Source organism: Anolis carolinensis, chromosome 6, assembly GCF_035594765.1.
Source record: "Anolis carolinensis isolate JA03-04 chromosome 6, rAnoCar3.1.pri, whole genome shotgun sequence".
Taxonomy (NCBI): domain Eukaryota; kingdom Metazoa; phylum Chordata; class Lepidosauria; order Squamata; family Dactyloidae; genus Anolis; species Anolis carolinensis.
In genome coordinates, this window is record NC_085846.1 from 36,577,212 (window position 1) to 36,598,197 (window position 20,986).

The window sequence follows — 20,986 nt, forward strand, 5'->3', positions numbered from 1 at the left end:
TAATCTGAGTCTAGAAGCTGAAGGTCTACATCCCAGTGTTAGACCAAAAAAAGGGTAGACCCAATTACTCGATGGAATGTATGTCAGTGATTATTAGTTCTCTTTGATTCAATGCATCTACTCCAGTTGGGATTCACAATTGGGTTTAAATGTTATCAAGATTGAAAGTTGGTTTGCTGGAGAGGAAGCTTCAAGTGTTCTTCTGGGGCCACGGTGGTGCAATGGGTTAAACCCTTGTGCTGATCTGAAGGTTGACAGTTTGAATCCACAGGATGGGGTGAACTCCCACTGTTAACCCTAGCTCCTGCCAACCTAGCAGTGCAAATGTGAGTAGATAAATAGGTACTTCTTTGGCAGGAAAAGGCAATCATGAAGCAGTCCTGAAGGCCACATGACCAGGAAGTGACAACGCAGGCTCCTTGGTTTGGAAATGGAGACGAGAACCTCCCCCAAAGTCAGAGATGAGTACCGCCTCTAGAGCCAGAAATGAAAGGAGAAACCTTTGCTTTTGTCTGTGTATGTGTGTGTGTCTCACTGTAACAAGGAATTGAATGTTTGCTTGTGTTTGTTTATATACTGTAATCCGCTCTGAGTACCCTTGGGGAGAAGGGCGGAATATAAATAAAGTGTTATTATTTTATTATATTATTGTTTGGCTTGAATAAATTTCATGCAAAAAGTTGTTTCATGGTTAGGAACATTAGAAGTGTAATATTTGTGCTAATTGAGCTGCAAATAAATAAATAAACAAACAAAGAAATAGTTCAGGGTTTTGTTTTGTTTATTTGTGTCAGGAGCAACTTGAGAAACTGCAAGCTGCTTCTGATGTGAGAGAATTGACCGTCTGCAAGGTCGTTGCCCAGAGAATGCCTGGATTTTTTGATGTTTTTACTGTCCTTGTGGGAGGTTTCTCTCATGTCCCTGCATGGGAAGCTGCATGAGAGGCCCTCCCCTTGCTCTCACCACCTTTACAATCTCGGCTGGTGGGGACGAGAGAGAGGGCCTTCTCCATCGTGGCCCCCCGGCTCTGGAACTCGCTCCCCGGGGAGATTAGGCAGGCCCCTACCCTCCTCTCCTTTCGGACAAGCCTGAAGACTTGGCTTTTCCGGGAGGCTTTTGGTGACTGATCTCTGTATCATCGACCGGTTGTCCATTACAGTGAATGCCTTCCCCAGCATTATAATGGCACTTTATAGCCATTACAGCTGAGTAACCTCCTTCCTTGATGATGATTTATTTGCACTCTTAGCACTTTGGCCTAGATTCTTTGAACCTAATCCATGATTTTAACATTTTATCTTGTATGTGGTTTTTACGACTTGTTTTTATGGTTTGATTATTGGTTTCATTGGTTTTCTTGTCTTGTTTTATTGTTCTGTTCGGGCTTGGCCCCATGTAAGCCGCCCCGAGTCCCTTCGGGGAGATGGGGAGGGGTATAAGAATAAAATTATTATTATATTATTATTATAAGCTGGAGCTGACAGAGGGTGCTCATCCACACTCTCCCCGGATTTGATGCACCAGCAGGGGCTTCTAACAGGTCAGGTACCAAAAACAGCTTTTAAATGTGTGCACCTACATTTGGAACAAGTGAACTTGCAGAAGGCATGGCAGTAGTAGATTTTTATAGGCACTGAAAAGAAACTGGTGCACTCCAACAAATATTTGGTGTTATTCTATTTGCTGCTTGCCAACTAAGTTATCTCCAAATTCCATGTTTCTGGGAAGTCTCTTGAACGGCATGAAATTGAAATTGCAATCAATTGTGGAATTTGTAGAGCTGCTAACAGCTACTCTAGAAAAACAGCAACTTTTGATGGGAAGACACATAGATACATTTAGTGGTGTCTTCCTCGTTGAGAGCCCTTTATTGTGAATCTGATGCTTCATCACTTAATTAAAAATATCTTTGGGAAATATGTCAAAGGCTCTAGAAAAGCAAGCCGGATGAAAACATATGCTGGAGCCAATCAGTCCTAATATTTAGATTTTAGCAGCCATGAAAAACATTCTTGAAATATTTAAAAAGGATTCCACTTTTAATTAGGTTTCACTTATTTAACTGAAGGACATTCTTCAGGTTTCTTTTGCACGTCCCTTTCTCCTCACCATACTTCCCTTGAATGCTTCGAGAAGGGTAGGGTCCTAGCATTTCTCAGTCATTACTCTTCTGTTGTAAAGCTATGAAAGAATTACGATCGATTTCTTCCACTTTTCCTGCGTGCATATCCTGCTACAATCCAACACTACTACTGGGCATGTGGAAGACACAGTGGTGGAGAACACGAAGTTATGTGACCCTACCAAACATTTTTGAAATGTCCTGGATACATTTTTGTGTAGAAAGTGTTTTAGATAAGGTATGTTTCAGGCAATGTGGAGGGGGAAAAAATGCTAAAATGGTAAAAACTTGAAAGGCAGTTGGCTTCTTTTAAAAAAATCATTTGCAGATTTTATCTAGGCACTTTTGTCCAAGCATTTAGACCAGTGGTTCTCAATCTGTGGCCTACAACTCTTCAGCTGTTATGATTTCTGGGAGTTGAGGGCCAAAACATCTGGGGACCCACAGGTTGAGAACCATTGGTCTAGACATTCTGTTGTATGAAATAAGTTTCTAGCATGCATTAAAAGATTGTTGTACTGTAAAAAAAGAAACACAATGATAAAATAGCACCCTCTGTAAATGTCATAGTGAAAACCTGCCAACTGGTCATTCTGTGCATGTTTATCATGTTGGAATAGGAAGTGCAATCTTTATGTTCATTTTCTAATCATATATCCTTCTTGGAGAAAGTAGATACATTTTCAACATTTGCCAGCATTTACAGTATGAATACTTTGTGAATTTATAGTAATTTAGCCAACTCTTTGCCCCAGAAGATCTGCCTGGAGGGCTATCTTATGACATTTCAATGTCACTTGAATGTTTGTTTGTTTTTGTTCCAGATGGAGAACTTTACTTCCACTTTTATTTGACTACATTGATGCTGGCTCCCTCTTAAGTACAGTATTAACTTTTAACTTTGGCCCCATTGTTATTTCTCATTATATACATTAGTTATGAAGTGGTGCAGATGTCAGTGATCCAGTGACCCTGGTCTGTTTAATCTGCATTTTAAAGGAGCTTTCCAAGGTGCTGAACATTATACTCAAAATCAGATCAACACCTTGGTTAGTTCCTTTAATGTTCAGTTTGAAATACATTTGCCATTGGTGGCACTGAAATTGGTTCTATTGAGAATTTGTTCTTGGTATTTTTTTCTTGTGAGAAAGAAACAATAAATCCTTTGCCCACCTTCATGACTGAGGTGTCCTCCAAACCTTCCTTGACAGTCTAAAAAAGAATAACACTAGCCAACACACATTTGATGCATCAAATTTTAGACCTGTTTCTGGTATATCTGACCTAAAGGTAAATGTAAACATTAAGTCTAACCGAGTCTGACTCTGGGAGGTGCTCATCTCCATTACTAAGCTGAAGAGTAGTAGAGTTGAGTGTCATCTGCATAGAGATAGCACTGAACTCCAAAACTACCCTATTTGCTTTACTCATCCCAAAAATGACACCAGTTTTCATCTAGGTTTGGAGATACAGAACATATCCCATATACCAGTCTTCTTCTGCTCACCCCTAGAAAATCATGATAACCACATCTAAGAAACTAGAGCAATGTTCTGAATCAGTGCTCCAAATAACTCAGGAACAGGCCTAGAAACAAAGACACCAAGATTTCTTTTGGTTGGGCTGTGTTGTTATTTCTTAATGTTAACTCTTCAGAATGCTTTAGCCAGAAATGTAAGGCTGAAATATAAATGCTTTAAAATCAGTGTATAAAATAAAGAGATTTACAGCCAAGGAATTATAAGCTGATTAATACAAAACAGAAATAGTGTGACCTCTTAGTTGCTGACATGAAAGAAATATGTCCCCCACAAGCCTATCGTGAATATGAAAAAAGCACATGATATAGTCTTGGTTATGCCTCACCTCCTCAGAACACCATGCACATTGTGGATTCACAGTTAAGCACTGTTGACATGAGTTCACTCCTCGTGTAGTACAGATATTACCACCTGAAACACAAATAACAGAAAGATGTTAGATGGGGCACTTTCATGGACAACTACTGGTAGCAAAGTAAGCAACAAAGTAAGCTGTCCTGGAACCACTTCCCACCAACAAAAGCACTAAAGTACTATTTATTTATTTAGTTTATTTACTTTATTCCATCTCACCCCAAGGGCAACCATTCAATGCTGCAAATGTACAAAGACCAAACAAGACATATACAAGTAACCATTAAAATCAATTAAACATATAAATACAAATTAAAACCAATTAAAACATGTAAACATATAAAACATAGCACCAATCCCAACCACCGAGGGGCAACCACTGAGAAGGCCCTGTCTCTCGTGGGACCAAGAGTAGGGCTTCCCCAGAAGATCTTAATGCTCGAGCTGGTTCATAAAGAGAAATACGTTCGGACAGGTAAGCTGGCCTGGAGCCATTGAGGGCTTTATAGGCTAAAGCCAGCACTTTGAATTGTGCTTGGTAGCAGACTGGCAAGCAGGGGAGCTAACACAGCAGGGGTTGTATGTTCCCTGTATGTCGCTCCAGTGGGCAACTTGGCTGCTGCCCATTGGACTATTTGAAGCTTCCGAACAGTCTTCAAAGGCAACCCCACATAGAGCCCATTGCAGTAGTCTATTCAAGATGTAACGAGAGCAAGGACTACCATAGATAGCATTTGAAACTAGTAGCAATTTATCTGCCATTTTCTTGCTAAACCCCCTCAAGGGTAGCTACATCTCCATACTTTTTCCTTCTCAGTGATCCGGACGTTTATCAATAATTGACAGCTGTGTGGAGGATAAAGCTGGCCTTTTAAAAATTCTTAGGTATTTAACAAGAAATCATTTGTCTTCATACATAAGTAGGCATGCGGGGGGGGGGGGGGGGTCATTAGTATGTGCACATCACTCAAATTTAACACATCCCTGTTATCAAACATTTATAAAAACTCTGAAAATATGGTTGCATAATATGATAAAGATGATAGATCTGTAAATAAATGAGGCGTTTTGGTACTAATTCAGCGACAGCTCTAATTTAGTAACAGTTCAAAGGAGCCTAAATTTTCACACCTCTGTCTTCAAATCTGATGAGGAAACAAGCACATTATATATTAATTTCTGATCTAGAATAAAAATATCCAGATCTTGAATTTATTGTGAAATGCTCCCCCCCACCACTATAGGCTTTTAATTTTACAAGACAGATCTGGAGACATACCTAGGGCTTTAAAAAGAGCAAACTAAATACTGCTTACTGAACATTTACAAGGGCAGATTCCAGTACAGTTGAAACCATGCATTCCTTGGGGAATTATCAGCAATATCTGGACAGCAATGCAAAAAGAAAGCATTGCTTAGCCAAATACCCCTTATCTTAATGATGCCCTTGAGCTAATAAAAAAGGCGTTACTTCTGAACCTTACATGTCAGGGAACCAGTGCCTGCTATTGAATGTGCAGTGCTTGGAACCCTGCCCAATTTCAACTGAATGTGTGGTTTTCTAAAAGCATATAAACGTTATCTCAGCTGAAAAGTAAGAAAAACACAGATTTAAGAAGGAGTGTGATCTAAACTATGCATATCTCTGAAGACATAAAGGGAGACTATATATGTATTTCAGTATAGAAATTACAGTACAGTTTACTTGATTTAAAACCATTACATCTTTGATTTAACAAATAACTATTTTGCAATAGTGTTGATCTTTCCCCTTTTTATTTTGCAATAAAAACAGCTGGTACAATAGGCCCGACTTTAATTGAAACCAGAGCAAGAAGGAAGGTTAAACCTTTCCAAAGCCAAAGAGAATGTCAATGCCACAGAAAACTGTATTTCAGCAGTTGGAAAGATCATGAAGTTCAAACATGACTGTATAAAAGTATTGCCACACTGGTTATCATGGCTTCCACTGAATTAATGTATTTTTTGTGCTGACTTTTTAATTTGAAGCTCTTTGGGGGCATTAGCAATATGTTTTCAAATCGTCCTGTATATGCATGCTATTTTTTATGAATAATTATATGAAACAAAGAGAGAAGGGGAGAGTCAGCCCTTTCTAATGTTAGGCTGCTGTGTACTAGGTGAATGAGTGAAAATTTCACAACTCTCTTCCTTTATGGAATTTTCTCTTTAGGGCATGTATTTAAAGAAATGATGGTACATACCTTAGTACAAAATAAGGAAAGGTGAAAGGACCTCCCCAATAGATTGTATGATTTCAGGGTTTTGTCCAAGCTGGCCCAAGACAGTTTACTGCCTGAGGCAAAGGAAAACGTGTATGTCTTCACATTCCATGTATAGAAACTGACAGGTAAGCCCAGCACCCTCTACTACGCCTAAGGGCAGCAGGCAAAATTAAGGTCCAAAGGATAGTCCATGTTTTACTCTGTAAGAAGTACAGAGAACTATAATAAACTGATACAGATTGGGATGGCAGTGGAGGAAGAAGGTTCCTTCTATGCATGAAGACAAAGAGGAGGCTGTCCATGCTTTCAATTACTTGTGTGACCTAATAGAAAGTAATAATCCCATTGTCCTGGGCCCTAATAACTCTAACCTGCCCAAAATATTTGGTATAATTGCTGCTGGTGAAATTAATAAAGCAATCAAGTATGAAGATCCATGCACCAAACGACTGTCTAATGTAGTTCGACAAGTTCAGACTTCTGGAGGCTTGTGGACAGAATGCATATCTCAGCTCAATGCAGATCAGCAGGGAACCATACAGGAACTCCTGAATTCTGCGTAAAGGGCCTTAAGATCATCCACAAGAAAACTTCAAATAAACATTTACCCTTCGGGGGGAAAAATACATTAATTGTGTGTTCCCCACTGCAATAATGATCTGCAGATAAATCTTCCCCATGTATACATAGGTTTCATGTTTTTATTACAGTAGAGTCTCACTTATCCAACATAAACGGGCCGGCAGAACGTTGGATAAGCGAATATGTTGGATAATAAGGAGAGATTAAGAAAAAAGCCTATTAAACATCAAAATAGGTTATGATTTTACAAATTAAGCACCAAAACATCATGTTATACAACAAATTTGACAGAAAAAGTAGTTCAATTCGCAGTAATGCTATGTAGTAATTACTGTATTTATGAATTTAGCACCAAAATATCATGATGTATTGAAAACATTGACTACAAAAATGCGTTGGATAATCCAGAACGTTGGATAAGTGAGCGTTGGATAAGTGAGACTCTACTGTATTTAGTTTGGTAGTGTTTCATTATCTGGGCGGAGGCCACAAGGGGGTGCTAGAGAGAGAAAGATCATCATCATCATCATCATCATCATCTTCATCATCATCTTTATTTATATTATGCTCTATCTCCCCAAGATGACTCATGGTGGATTACAGGGTATATATATGGCAAGGGGCCGCGGAGGCGTAGCAGGGTAAACCGCTAAGTTGCAGAACTTGCGAACCAGAAGGTCAGCAGTTTGAATTTGCATGATGAGGTGAGCTCCCGCTGTTAGCCCCAGCTTCGGCCAACCTAGCAGTTCGAAAACATGCAAATGTGAGTAGATGAATAGGTACCACTTTGGTGGGAAGGTAATGGCGCTCCATGCAGTCATGCTGGCTACATAACCTAGGTGGCGTCTACTGACAACACCGACTCTTTGGCTTAGAAATTGAGATGAGCACCACTCCGCAAAGTTGTACCTGACTAGACATAATATCAAGGGGAAACCTTTACCTTTACTATATGACAAACATTCAATGCTGGTATGCAATTGACAATAAAGATAGACAGTACATAAACAGAGGCAAGTCCATTTTATGTGGGGGTGAGGGGTGGGAGTTGAAAGAGAAAAACCAATTCCCCCGTTTTCACTGGTTATTCCTATTCCCCACTTCCCGTGTCATAAACAATGGGGACATGGGTGAGGGGAATAACAAAAAAACAAGGGGAAAATAGTTTTCTTTCTTTAATCCATCTCACCCCCGTAAAATGGACTATCCTTCTCTCTCTAGCACCCCCTTGTGGCCTCCGCCTGGATGATAGAACAATAACTTTAATTTTCTATTCCAATATGTTCTTTCCATTTTTAAAAATAGATATTACTTACAAGAGAAGTCAAGTATATATACACAAAAGCACATTATCACCACCACCAGCAACAGCATTATTTTTTATAACAAAGAATTCATTGGCCCACTAGAGATGCACACTCCTATGGGAAGGGTTTAGGGGTTTAGTTTTGTTTTATTTTGCGGTACATTTGGATATGATAAATGCAGTTTGCAGACTGATGATGTGCAGTTGGAAAACTGGGAGGCAAACTAGATATAGTAGAGTCTCATTTATCCAACCTTCGCTTATCCAACGTCCTATATTATTCAACGCAGGCTGCCTCCTGTCCGGATCCACAGCTATTTCTCTAAGCAGGCATGGATCACAGATTTTTAAAAATCTTCACAGGACTGAACTTTTTACGGATTTAACTTTTGACAAGGTTGTTACTGTAAGCTCATTTTATGCAATTCTATTTTTATTTGTAGTCAATTTTTAGTAGTAATTTTTGTAGTCAATGTTTTCAATACATTGTGATGTTTTGGTGCTAAATTCATAAATACAGTAAGTACTACATAACGTTACCATGTATTGAACTACTTTTTCTATGATTTGTTGTAAAACATGATGTTTTGGTGCTTAATATGTAAAATCATAACATAATTTGACGTTTAATAGGCTTTTCCTTAATTCCTCCTTATTATTCAACATTTTTGCTTATTCAACGTTCTGCCAGCCTGTTTATGTTGGATAAGCGAGACACTACTGTACATTCATTGTTTTTTTTAAAACCCAAATGACATCTTTATTGGGCAATTTTGGTGAAACCTGGAAATACCCAATTTGGAAGTACAAATCAGATTAGGCAGAGAGACTGTCACTCTGATGTGTCACTGACCTGAGGTTTACTGGTGCATGAGACATTGGATTGTCTTGTTAATAAACTAAAACAGTTTCATAAACAAAGTGTATAGTAGACAATAGCTACTGATTCCTGTGGGAAACCATCACCAATACTTGCTCGCACCAATACAAGGTGTGAGCGAGGAGCAAAGAGGAGAGAATGCTACTGGAACATTGCCATACAGCCCAAAAAACTCACAACAACCCAGTGATCTTGGCCACGAAAGCCTTCAACAACACATTGATCAAAGAATGCTTTATATTTTCTTTTATTTGACTCCTCTGTTTAGTATTTGAAAAGTTGTGCTGTTGGAATATCTACTTCTATTTAAAAATGGCTGTGGAAACCTGGCAGCTTCTGTAGCATCAACACAGTGTTGAAATTACCAAAACAAATAAGACACTGGAACACTTTGGTTGTTTAAGTTAGGACTCTACGGTCTTAAGGCATGATATGGGCCAATGGTTTCTGGATCACTTTGTATAGTGGACACACTACCAGAGCTGACCCAATATATTTTTCTCCCCGAGGAAAGCAATAATAAGTTACCCACCCTCAAACCATGTACAGAAATCAACTCATTTGATATGTAAATACATAACATGATATGTGTTCTCCAACACTTTTGTGCTGCTACAGGCAACTAAAGATGCTGCCTAATCTGCTTAATGGCAGGGCTAGCCTAAATATACCTATAATGATTAACACAACAGGTTTCAACCAGTTTTAATTCAAGGTGGATGGAAGAGAGGGCACTCATTGGAAGCCCCTTATTCCTTCTCTGTAATTTCTTTCCTTCCCTGAAGCGTCACCCTCTTCTAATAACCATGTCTGTCTGCTGACTCACAGGCTGTGGCTTTTGCAGCTCCTACAAGCTGAGGATTACACAGCTCTGAGAAACTGTTGATTAACAACCCTGGATTATTATTAACTCTATACTGCCTTGTCAATAGGTGCCTGCTTTCCCCTGTTCTCCACCAAGTGTTTCCTTCTTTTTTGGATATGTGGTTTCCCACAAAAAATGGTTCATCAGTTTCTGCAGAGATCTGTTTCCTGCACCCTCTCCCCATCCCACTTCCAATATCCTTTCCTATAGTTTCAGGCATGACAAATGGGTGTGTATGTGTCTCATTTTCTTATCTGGTGATATAAAGGACCTAACTTTTTTCTTCTTAGTTTGCAAGAAATATCATGACCGGAAACAATTTAGAGATAAAAGTGGCAGTTAAGACATACAGATGAGGGTGAGAACAAGGGACTGTAATAAAACAAGGGGTGTAGTGAGAAAGAGAGAGCCATATGGAGATGAGAAAACCCTATCTTTCTTTTATAGTCTTCAAGAGCTGTAAGGTGACCATAACTATGATTTTTATTGATCAGCCAATTGGCCTTATCAAAACACATAATATAAACACAACGTACAATATACATCTAGTCTGAGTAAAAATATAAATATACAAGTACAGAGAGAAAAGTGGGGGTGGCCAACTTGTAACCAAATATACCTTTATCTTAAGTATGAATGTCAAATGTCCTCATCCTCCCTTACACTGTTACAAATTTGATCCATATATTCTAATCTCCTTTTAGATGCTTTATATAGATAAAGGGCAACTTTTGTTGCTGAAACGAGGTTATAACCAGCTAGTAAAAATGTGATTTTAGCCACTATATCCCAGCTCGTTTTATTACAAATAAAAGACCATAAATGTTGTTTCATTTTCGTACAAACAGCAGCTATGCAATACAGTAGAGTCTCACTTATCCAACATAAACAGGCCGGCAGAATGTTGGATAAGCGAATATGTTGGATAATAAGGAGGCATTAAGGAAAAGCCTATTAAACATCAAATTAGGTTATGATTTTACAAATGAAGCACCAAAACATCATGTTAGACAACAAATTTGGCAGAAAAAGTAGTTCAATACGTAGTAATGCTATGTAGTAATTACTGTATTTACGAATTTAGCACCAAAATATCACGATATATTGAAAACATTAACTACAAAAATGCGTTGGATAATCCAGAATGTTGGATAAGCGAGTGTTGGATAAGTGAGACTCTACTGTATGTGGTTTAGATGTTCAACTTCGGCTTCAGGGGCTACACAGATACAGAGTCTTTCTTCAGGTGGGACTGACTGAATCTACCATGTCTCTCCATAAATTCCATTTATTCAAATCTGGCCCTTGGAAAAGCAATTCTTAAGTGTCTTGGCATATCAACTTTTAAGTAAAGCACCCGCTGAAATTTTTGTTTAAAATAACCTAACCGTTTCAAGAAGCCTGTGTTTGACAAAGTGGCTATATCGTTATGCGCTTCAATATCTAATATCCTTTGAGTTTCTATCCTTTCCTCAACATCCCTGTTATGTTCTAAGGAAGTGATTTGTAATCCACAAGTGCAGAGGAACCTTATTAGCTGGTCTGACCAGGAAGCTTGGATTTGTCCATTAGTTTGTTCTGCCAAGCATAATTTTGGGAGTCTACCATTTTCCATTTTTTAAAATTTTGACCAATAAATAAAGACCCTGATTTTGGTGAGTCCTTCAATGGGATATATTTCTAATTCTACTCTGACAGCAACAGCGGTGGTCCTTATGTCTACCCCCAGCATCTGTCTTAGGAATTTTAATTGGATTTGTTCCATTATTGATAATTTGTTTAGACCCCAAATTTTGGCCTCATATAGTATCATAGGGACAATCTTCGCTTTATAAACTTTTATTATTGGGATTAAAGACCCTGGGTATCTATGGGATAGTAGTCTTGTCAATGTGTTTGAGCGTACCCTAGTTTTATTTGTGCATGAGTGAAAACGGCAGGCCATGAATCTGACTGCAAAAAGTCGAAACCTAAGTATGTAAATGAGCTGAACTGTTCTATATCATCAGCATCTAGGAACCACTTATGCATTGGTGGGCGATTTCCAAACACTATTTTTTTTATTTAGTTTTGTTTATCGTCAACTCATTTTTGTGCGCATAAACATTAAGTTTGCAGAATAACCTCCTTAATCCAATTTGTGTGTTAGATATCAGAACCATATCATCTGTTTATGGTTCTTACATGTCTGTTACCATTTTTTGGCATATCTACTTCAGAACCTCTGAGATACTCCAGCAGATCATTAATATAAAGGTTAAAAAGCAAAGGGGCTAATAGACAGCCTTGTCTTACACCTTTTTAGGATTCTACTTTCTTTGTCAGGGCTCCACTGATTCACATTCTAACCTGAATGTAGTTGTTGGTATATAGACTTTTGATCAAAAGCAATAGTCTACGATAAATTCCGTGATCCAGTAATTTTTGCCAGAGAATTGCTCTATTGATGCTATCAAAGGCTGTGTTTAAATCAATAAAAGCGACATATAAGCAGCTCTTTCTTTTTAGGTGTTTATTAATTAAATGATGCAGGACAAAGCAATTGTCCATGGTGGATCTTCCTGTTCTGAAACCAGCTTGTTCTTCTATTAAGATTGTGTTTTCTTGTTCCCATAGGTTTTGTGGCCATAACCCATATCTCACTGAAATCAAAGGCTTGCATGTGAGAGAAAACTAAACTGCACAATTGTTACCCATAATAACAGAATCTGCATTCATCCAGAGAAATGATAGTTTAAAAGCAGCAATAGCATATTAGAAAAAGAACTGAAAAGGAGAAATCTCCAAAAATACAGGTACTACACCAGAAAGCAGATTTTGCTTGGAATTCTCAAATGGAAACCACTTCTACTTATAACCATAGATATAACCATAGACATTATCTGTTTTGAACTGGATTATAGGAGTCTACACTGCTATATAATCCAGTTCAAATAAAATAATCTGGATTTTATATGGCAATGTTGAAGGAGCCCGAGTTACAGCACCAGCAAGATAGGAATATTTGAAAAATACAGGAAATTGTGAGCTCCTTTAACCTTTCCATTTTAAGGCAGCTCAACCCACACAGGGTATTTCCCTGCTTCTCTTTTTTCTGTAAAATGGAGTGACATTTTCCAGCCACCTGGTTCTGAAACAGTGCAGGAATCATGTTCTTTGGAATGACTCCTTTTAACCAAAACAAAATATTAAAATCCCCACATGTAGACAATTAGTGTATGCAAAGAGCTTAAGTTGGAATCTTGTTTGTAGTTTTCTATGGGACATGCATAAGTGTTGTTCAAGTTCCTTCATAAAAATCACATAAGACCTTATGTCATTAGGGTCTTGACAAATCTAGGACAGTTCTACCCACACTCTTTATCCTGAGGATCATCCAGAGTGATGAATGCTGGACTGCCCATAGAATAGTTTTGACAGGGAGTCCCATGGCTGCTCCAGAGATGGGAGGGAGTCTGACACATTCACAATGATGAATACAAGAGGAGACGGTGAGTGCCAACCTGTGTCCCCAAGATGCCCAGCCCAGATCATATGGGATAGCCATGTAAACATTTGCATTTGGCTACATTTTACAACTGCTTACATGGGCCTAAATTTGTTATTTGTTTTGAAGCTTCAATGCTACACTAGGCTGTTTGATATACCTGAAACTACAGAGGGATAAATGTTCATATTAAGAAGAAAAAATAATCATTACCCACAGAAAACTAAAAGCCAAGAAGAATGGCTCTGGCTGAGCATTTCATTTTTCAAAAATGTGTAGACGATGTTATTGATTTATTTATATCAAGGAGCATCTAATTGCATGAGCACTTTCTGTCAGTGAAACTACCTTAGGATGGATTTATTAGCTGGGCAGTAAGCCAGACAACAAAAATAAATTATGTCATTTGATTGAACAGTAAAAGATAACGTCATTATTCAAAGCAGGAGCTCCACATCTGGAGTCCAAACCAGGTGAGACCAAGCTGTGATTCAACTGTCCATCCCACCCACATTTAGAGAGAATCTTGCTTTCACCATAATAAGAATATGCAGAGAGTTGTTGAATCCTGTTTCCTTGTCCCACCTTCAAGAATGATAAAAAAATAAATAAATAATGCATTGGGAATCTATATTGTAGAATTAGTGCAGCTTGACATCGCTTTAACAACTATGACTCAATGCTATGGAATCCTGGAAGCTGTAGTGCAGTGAAGCACCAGCACTATTTGGCAAAGAAGTCTAAGTGCATTATAAAACTACAACTCCCAGGATTTCATAGCATTGAGCTGTTGCAGTTAAAGTGGTGTCAAACTGCATGAATTCTACAATGTAGTGGGTTTTTGAAAATATTTTATTCTTACTTTTCATGTGTTTTAACAGGTTTTTGTTATTTTAAGATGACATTTCAGTTGTTAAGGTGGTTATGTTGTTATACTGTTGAGTGTGTCTATTTCGTTGTATTACCTGTATGGTTCCCCCCCCCCCCCGGCGATTGAATATTTGCCTTACCTGTTGGAAACCACCATGAGTCCCTTCAGGGAGATAGGGCGGTATACAAATAAAGTGTATTATTATTATTATTATTATTATTATTATTATTATTACTATCCCCAGCATACAAGGGTCAGAAACAAATGTCTGGCACTCTGAAAAGAAGCATAATGTTACCCCACATTGCATTTGTACTGTACTTCTGCCCAGAAGCCTTTAGCAGAATGGTATGTTTCTTGCTGGATATGCTGTATACTTCTGTACAATTAATTGTTGGCACAAACACACAGGAACTAACAGTGAAAGAAGCATAGGATGTATCAACCAAAGTTTCTTTTGTAATTGATCTGCCTCATGGCTGTAGTGATGGGGGCTATGCATTTGTAAAGAAGGGACAGGAGTACATGTGCGATGGGCAAATCCTTTCTATGCAAGTCTTTCAGGACAAGAATACTATGGATAAATACTACAGCTTCATGGAAGAGCACAGGCTTTGTATGCGGAATGTCCTAGGCTCCAGTTAAAAGGATCCGGTGGCAAATGACATGAAAAACAACAGAGAGAAGTAGTCAAACAATGTAGAAAATACTGGCTAAGAGGTGCAGTCTGATCTGGAAGGCAGCTTTCTTTGTTACTTACATTTGCCCCCTAAAGCTGGGCTGACTCCAGTTTTAAAGAGCCTTAGGCAAAGTGTTTGGTGGGACCCCACTAACAGGGTGCTGAACCAATGCCAGTGAGCAGTTCCACCCATGTTGCTATTAGGCAGAGAGATTCAAATATCTTGACAAACATTGGGCATAGCAATGGTGCTCCCCAGCTGTTCTTACTGAGCCAGCTGGCCTTTCTCTTCTGTTGTACATGCAACACAGCCTGTCTTGACCATACCCTAAGCCTGGCATCCTCAAACTGCAGCCCTCCAGCTGTTTGGGCCTCCAATTACCAGAAGCCCCAACCAGCTTGTTCAATGGTCAGGAATTCTGGGAGTTGGAGGCCCAAACAACTGGAGGGCCGTAGTTTGTGGATGTCTGCCTTAAGCTGTCCTAGTGCCATTAGTTGCAATGGAACAACTCCCCTTACGTACTGACATGGACTCTCAGATCTTCCGGCGAGGCCCTCCTCTCACTCCCACCACCGTCCCGAATGTGGTTGGTGGGGATGAAGGAGAGGGTCTTCTCTGTGGTGGACCCCCACCCTTCCTAACGCCCTTCCCAAAGAGATAAGACAAGCCCCATCACTACCCTCCTTCTGTAGGGACCTGAAAACCTGGTAGTTTCAGCAAGTCTTTGAAAATAATCCCAGACCCTACTCTGGCCTATAGACAGGGCCCCACCTTGCACTTTACCCACTTCCCTGGCCTTACGATACCTCATTGCACCAGCCTTGTCATCTATAGCTGCTTAGCAGGCCTTGAGATTGGGTAACCAAGGCCCTGTCAGTTTGCACTTTACTTATCCCCTGGCACTGTTATCTTGTTGCATTAGCCCTGGCCCAGCCTCTTACAATTGTGTAAGCCCACCCTGGTATTCTGACTATTGGTAGCTGAATTGACCCAATTGAATGTTTTGGACTGGTTTTAATTTTAATTAATTATGCTTATGTTTTTTACTTTGTCGTTGTTGTATGTTCTTTTGTATGAGTCCCTTCTGGGGAGATAAAGCGGTATACAAATAAAGTTTTGTTGTTGTTGTAAAACTTTTGCCTTTCAAGTAAGGTAAAGCAACAATTTGGCTTTTGTGTGTGAGATGAGGGATGTGCAATCTTGCCTGCTGCTTTAGGCAGCAATGTTTCTTTGGATGGTCCTGCAAGGGAGTGAACAAGTAACAGCAGTTGCACCAGTAGCAGAGGCACACACTTGATGACTCCTATATCAGTTTGCTACTGAATACATACTGGGTTTCAGCCTGACTTTTAAAGGCACCGTCCAAGGTGCTGAGCTGATTTGGAGATCCAGTTGCTTTTAAAGTCTGTACTAAACTCCAGATCAGACTCATGACACTGCCAACCTGGAGACCATTAGCCACCACTTAGTAATACTGGTGTTTGGCTACAACAGGCAGCAGTGACTCAGAGGCTCATTATCAGGAGACTGCAGAAAGGAAAAGAGCAACTAGCCAGCATATTTTTCCTGCCAGACAGGAAGGATTCATATGTTCACCACTGTTCAGAAGCACGTATCAAGAGTGATGAGCTTGTTAGGACTTGAATTTTACTAAACTGACCTCCTCAAATTATTTTTCTTTCTATGGTAATATTGAGAACCAGGAGAAACATGGACCCAGTAGCTTAGTTATGGGACTGGGGCAAAATGATGTCATTGACCTACCAAATAAGAATTTCCCCCCCTTTAACCCTTCCCTCTTCTTTTGTGACATATTTAATATGTGCCACGGTTTAATCTACTAACAATAACTTCACCTCCTCTCCCCATTTTTTCTTCCCCCCCTTTTTTCGTTTTGTTGTTGTATATATTGAAATTTTTTAAAAAGAAAGAATTCTTTCTTTTATTGTTTCCATTGCCAAGTTTCTAACCTTTCAATAACTTAATTTTTTAATCAAGTATTAAGAAATACAGTCTAAATCTCAAAAGAAAAATGTGTATAAAAGTTACCAAGAGAATGCAAAAATAGCAATATCAGTTGTAGGTGTGTGCAATTTTCTCACATTCTCTATTGCTAGAAATGTTGAGACTGAAAATGTCCTACTGTTTATCATAATTATGGAAGGCCATGCCCTCACCTCCTTGGTTTTCCAAGGAGTTGGCGGTGATGAAGCAAGTGAAACAGAGACTAGAGAGACATCGGTGGAGAACTCGAAGCAAACATGGGCTAGAGCATACTTGAAAGCCTACTCTGTGGCAATGGAGGCAGCAGAGAAATAGTTCCTTGCTGCCACCATTGCATCTGCAAGGAACCGTCCAGCTGAGCTGTCTCAAGGGGTCAGAGGGTTATTACAAACAGATCCTCAAGGAGAAATCCCTGACCATTGAGCAGCTTAAGGTGAAGAATTTGCAAGGCAAAGTCGCTCAGATCCATTCCAACTTGGATGCTGTTATTGATACAGTTGCAATGGATGTAACTTTGGCTCCTACTTGTCCAGTGTTGATGGATGAATACCTTTTAATTTGTGCAGCCTGAGGATGGGGACAGGATCCTTGGAGAGGTGAGAGCTATCACAGGTATTCTAGCTCCTTGCCCTTCCTGGCTGATCAAATAAGCCAAAGGGAGGCCAGCAGAATGGGTGAAGGTGGCGGTCTCCTTTCCTGAAATTTGAAGCCATTGTTCCATGTCCTGGTCTCCAGGGCAGCAGAAAATAAGCTTGCTCTCTCCTCCCTATGACTTCTGTCAGGAGGGCTTTGATTGTGCTTTTTCTGCATGGCAGGGGATTGGACTAGATGGCCCATGTGGTCTCCACCAACTCTATTATTCTACATATCGTATGTACATGTAATGAGATATCTTGGAGATGTTACCCAAGTCTAAACATGAAAAATATTTATGTTAGAAGTACACCTTCTACAATATTTTAAATAATTGTGTGCATCAAATGATTGATGTAAACCGAATCCTCAGAAAGCAAAGGTGCCACTTTCTCAGCTGCCCATGTGGGCACTTTTTAATTTGGGAGTACAGTAGAGTCTCCCTTATCCAAGGTTCTGGATTATCCAATGCATTTCTGTAGTCAATGTTTTCAATATATCATGATATTTTGGTGCTAAATTCGTAAATACAGTACTTACAACATAACATTACTGTGTATTGAACTACTTTTTCTGTCAAATTTGATGTATAATGTGATGTTTTGTTGCTTAATTTGTAAAATCATAACCTAATTAATAGGCTTTTCCTTAATCCCTCATTATCCAAGATATTCACTTATCCAAGGTTCTGCCAGCCCGTTTAGCTTGGATAAGTGAGACTCTACTGTATTTCCTATTTCGGCATTCCAGATAAGGAATGCTTAACCAGAACACCGTTCTAGAAATGCATTACCTATGCCCCAAAGAAACAGACCTTTTAAACTGCACTTTGTAAACACACCCTTCCTGTACAGAGATGGTGTTGTTAAAAAAACTGGCTTTGTTCCAAGAGATAAGAAACAAATCCCTGGGTAAATAATACACAACAGTGCTGCAATTCTGCACAATTTAATTGGGACTCCTATTTGAATTGGGATTTGTAACACACTTCCTCTCACTCATTCTTTGCCAAAGAGTTCCACCCACTTTCCTCTAATTTCTAACTGATAGTGTGTTTATTTGATACTGTTCAATTATCCCAAGCAAGGGCCACAAGGGGGCGCTAGACAAAGGACAGTCCATTTTATGGGGGAGTTGAAGGAGAACGATTTTCCCCATTTTTGCTGATTATTCCCGACCCCACTTCTTATTTTATAAATGAGGGTTGTTTCCAAGATAGGAACATGTGTGGGGGGGATAACAGGAAAATGGGGAAATGGTTTAACTCTTTCAGCCCCCTCCCCCCCATAAAATTGACAATCTTTCTCTCTTTAGCGCCCCCTTTTGGCCTCCGCCCGGATAATTAAACAGTATTTATTTTTAAAATATTCTAAAATACAAATACTGGTAAAAATTCTCTAACTAAAAAAAGAGAGGGGGAAAGATAGTTCACTGTCTGGAAATAGGGGCTGAACCTATAGTGTTGAATGAATTATCATTATTAATTATTATTACTATTGGGTTGCTGTGAATTTTCCAGGCTGTATGGCCATGTTCCAGAAGCATTCTCTCCTGATGTTTTGCCCACATCTATGGCAGGCATCCTCAGAGGTTGTGAGATGTGAGTGAAACATCAGGATAGAATGCTTTCGGAACATGGCCATACAGCCTGGAAAACTCACAACAACCCAGTGATTCCGGCCATAAAAGCCTTCGACAACACGTTGTGAGGTCTGCTGGAAACTAGACAAGTGGGGTTTATATTTCTGTGGAATGTCCATGGTGGCAAAAAGAACTCTTGTCTGTTTGAGGCAAATGTGAATGTTGTAATTAGCCAGCTTGATTAGCATTGAATGGCCTTGCAGCTTCAAAGCCTGGCTGCTTCCTGCTTGGGGGAAGCCTTTGTTGGCAGGTGTTAGCTGGCTATTACTATTATGTTTGTTTATACCCCGCTTTATCTCTCCCGAAGGAGACTCTAAGCGGCTTACATTAAAAGTATGAATGCAGTTTAGGACCACGTTGACAAGGGCAAAATGCTTTAGAATAATGAGAGTTGTCGTTTTGTAAGGTCTTTAGCTGGCTCTATCATAGGCAGCTGGTGCCTCACCAAACTACAAATCCCAGCAATTTGGGATTTGTCCTTTGGTGAAGCACCAACCTTCTTTGACAGCTAGAAGTGTTGTCAAACTGCATTAAACTACAGTTCAAGTGGTACCAAATTGCATTCATTCTACACTGTTGATGCACCCAAACACATTTTTTTAAATTGATATATAGCAGTGTGGAGATAACCCAGTTCAAAGCAGATATTGTGGAATTTTCTGCCTTGGTATTCTTCCACACAGCCCTATATCCTGGAATATCAAGACAGAAAATCCCACAATATCTGCTTTGAACTGAGATATCTGAGTCCACACTCAGAGAATGTGGGATTTTCTGCCTTGATATTCTGGGATATAGGGCTGTGTAGAAAAGCCCTGGATTGTATGGCTGTATGCAAGGGCCCGGGCAAAACATAGGTTGTAGGACTCACCCAAACTTCTTTCCCAGCCAGACATAGAAATGAGAAAGGCAATTGCCAGCCTTGACTCAAGAGCAACTTACCCCAGACTTTGGAGGCGAAGAGGAGCAAGCTACAAATCCCAAGGAGGGTGGAGGAGGAGAATGTGCCCATGGTGTGTCTGTTCAGATGAGTTTGAAGAAACTTTTCCCTGAGAGATGCTTGCGGGAGAGCTGGGAAACAGCTGTGTCCGCCCCAGTCTCCTTCCCTCTCTCCCTGCCTCAGGTCGCCAAGGCTTAGCAGGATCCGCCTCCTTCCTTTATGAACTGCCTTGGTGGGGAGGAGAGATGGGGCGCCCGGCTCCTTATGACCCTTGTGACACTTCCCAGCCCTCTCCCTCCTCTTCCCATTTTCCCACAGCCCCCGCCTCTCGCCAGGGATGATCTGCAGTTTTTTTTATTTTCTAATTTTCTTTCCAAAGTTCATGGAAACAAGCAGAAAAGGGGAGGCGGCTTTTCTTCCGCCTTCTCTGCAGAACAAGGAGACGCTGTGTTTGGCTGAAGTGAGTCTCCCTTGTTCCAACTCAGGCTGGCTCCACATTGCCGTATAATCCTGAGTGACTATCAACGCAGCAAGATGGGATTTCTAGTTTAATGAGGCACCTACCCTCTCTGGCAGAGGCATCTTCTACCCTGCCATATAATCTAGATTATGTCTAGATATAATTTAGACTCTGCCATGTAATCCAGTTCAAAGCAGATAGTCTGGATTTTATATGGGTGTTGAATGGGCTTTAGTGGAATTGTGTTCCAAATCCCAATTCAGACAATAAATTGTGTAGAATTGCAGCACTATTGTATTTACCCAGGGATTCCTTTCTTATCTGCTTTGAACTGGATTATATGTGTTTATAACCCACAGCTGGTTAAACCGCTG

The 20,986-nt window shown here is 39.8% G+C and overlaps 1 protein-coding gene across 1 annotated transcript in view; it reads right to left on the minus strand.

Moving 5' to 3' along the window:
- Positions 1-20,430, minus strand: part of itgb3 (integrin subunit beta 3) — a 71,985-nt gene extending 51,555 nt beyond the window's left edge. Inside the window, exons 1-2 of the mRNA XM_062958179.1 lie at positions 20,155-20,430; positions 3,989-4,074 (exon numbers count right to left, since the gene is read on the minus strand). Of these exons, the coding sequence (XP_062814249.1) occupies positions 3,989-4,074; positions 20,155-20,224 (156 nt within the window). The 5' untranslated portion in view covers positions 20,225-20,430. The remainder of the gene's footprint in view (positions 1-3,988; positions 4,075-20,154) is intronic.
- Between the last annotated feature and the right edge of the window lie 556 nt (positions 20,431-20,986).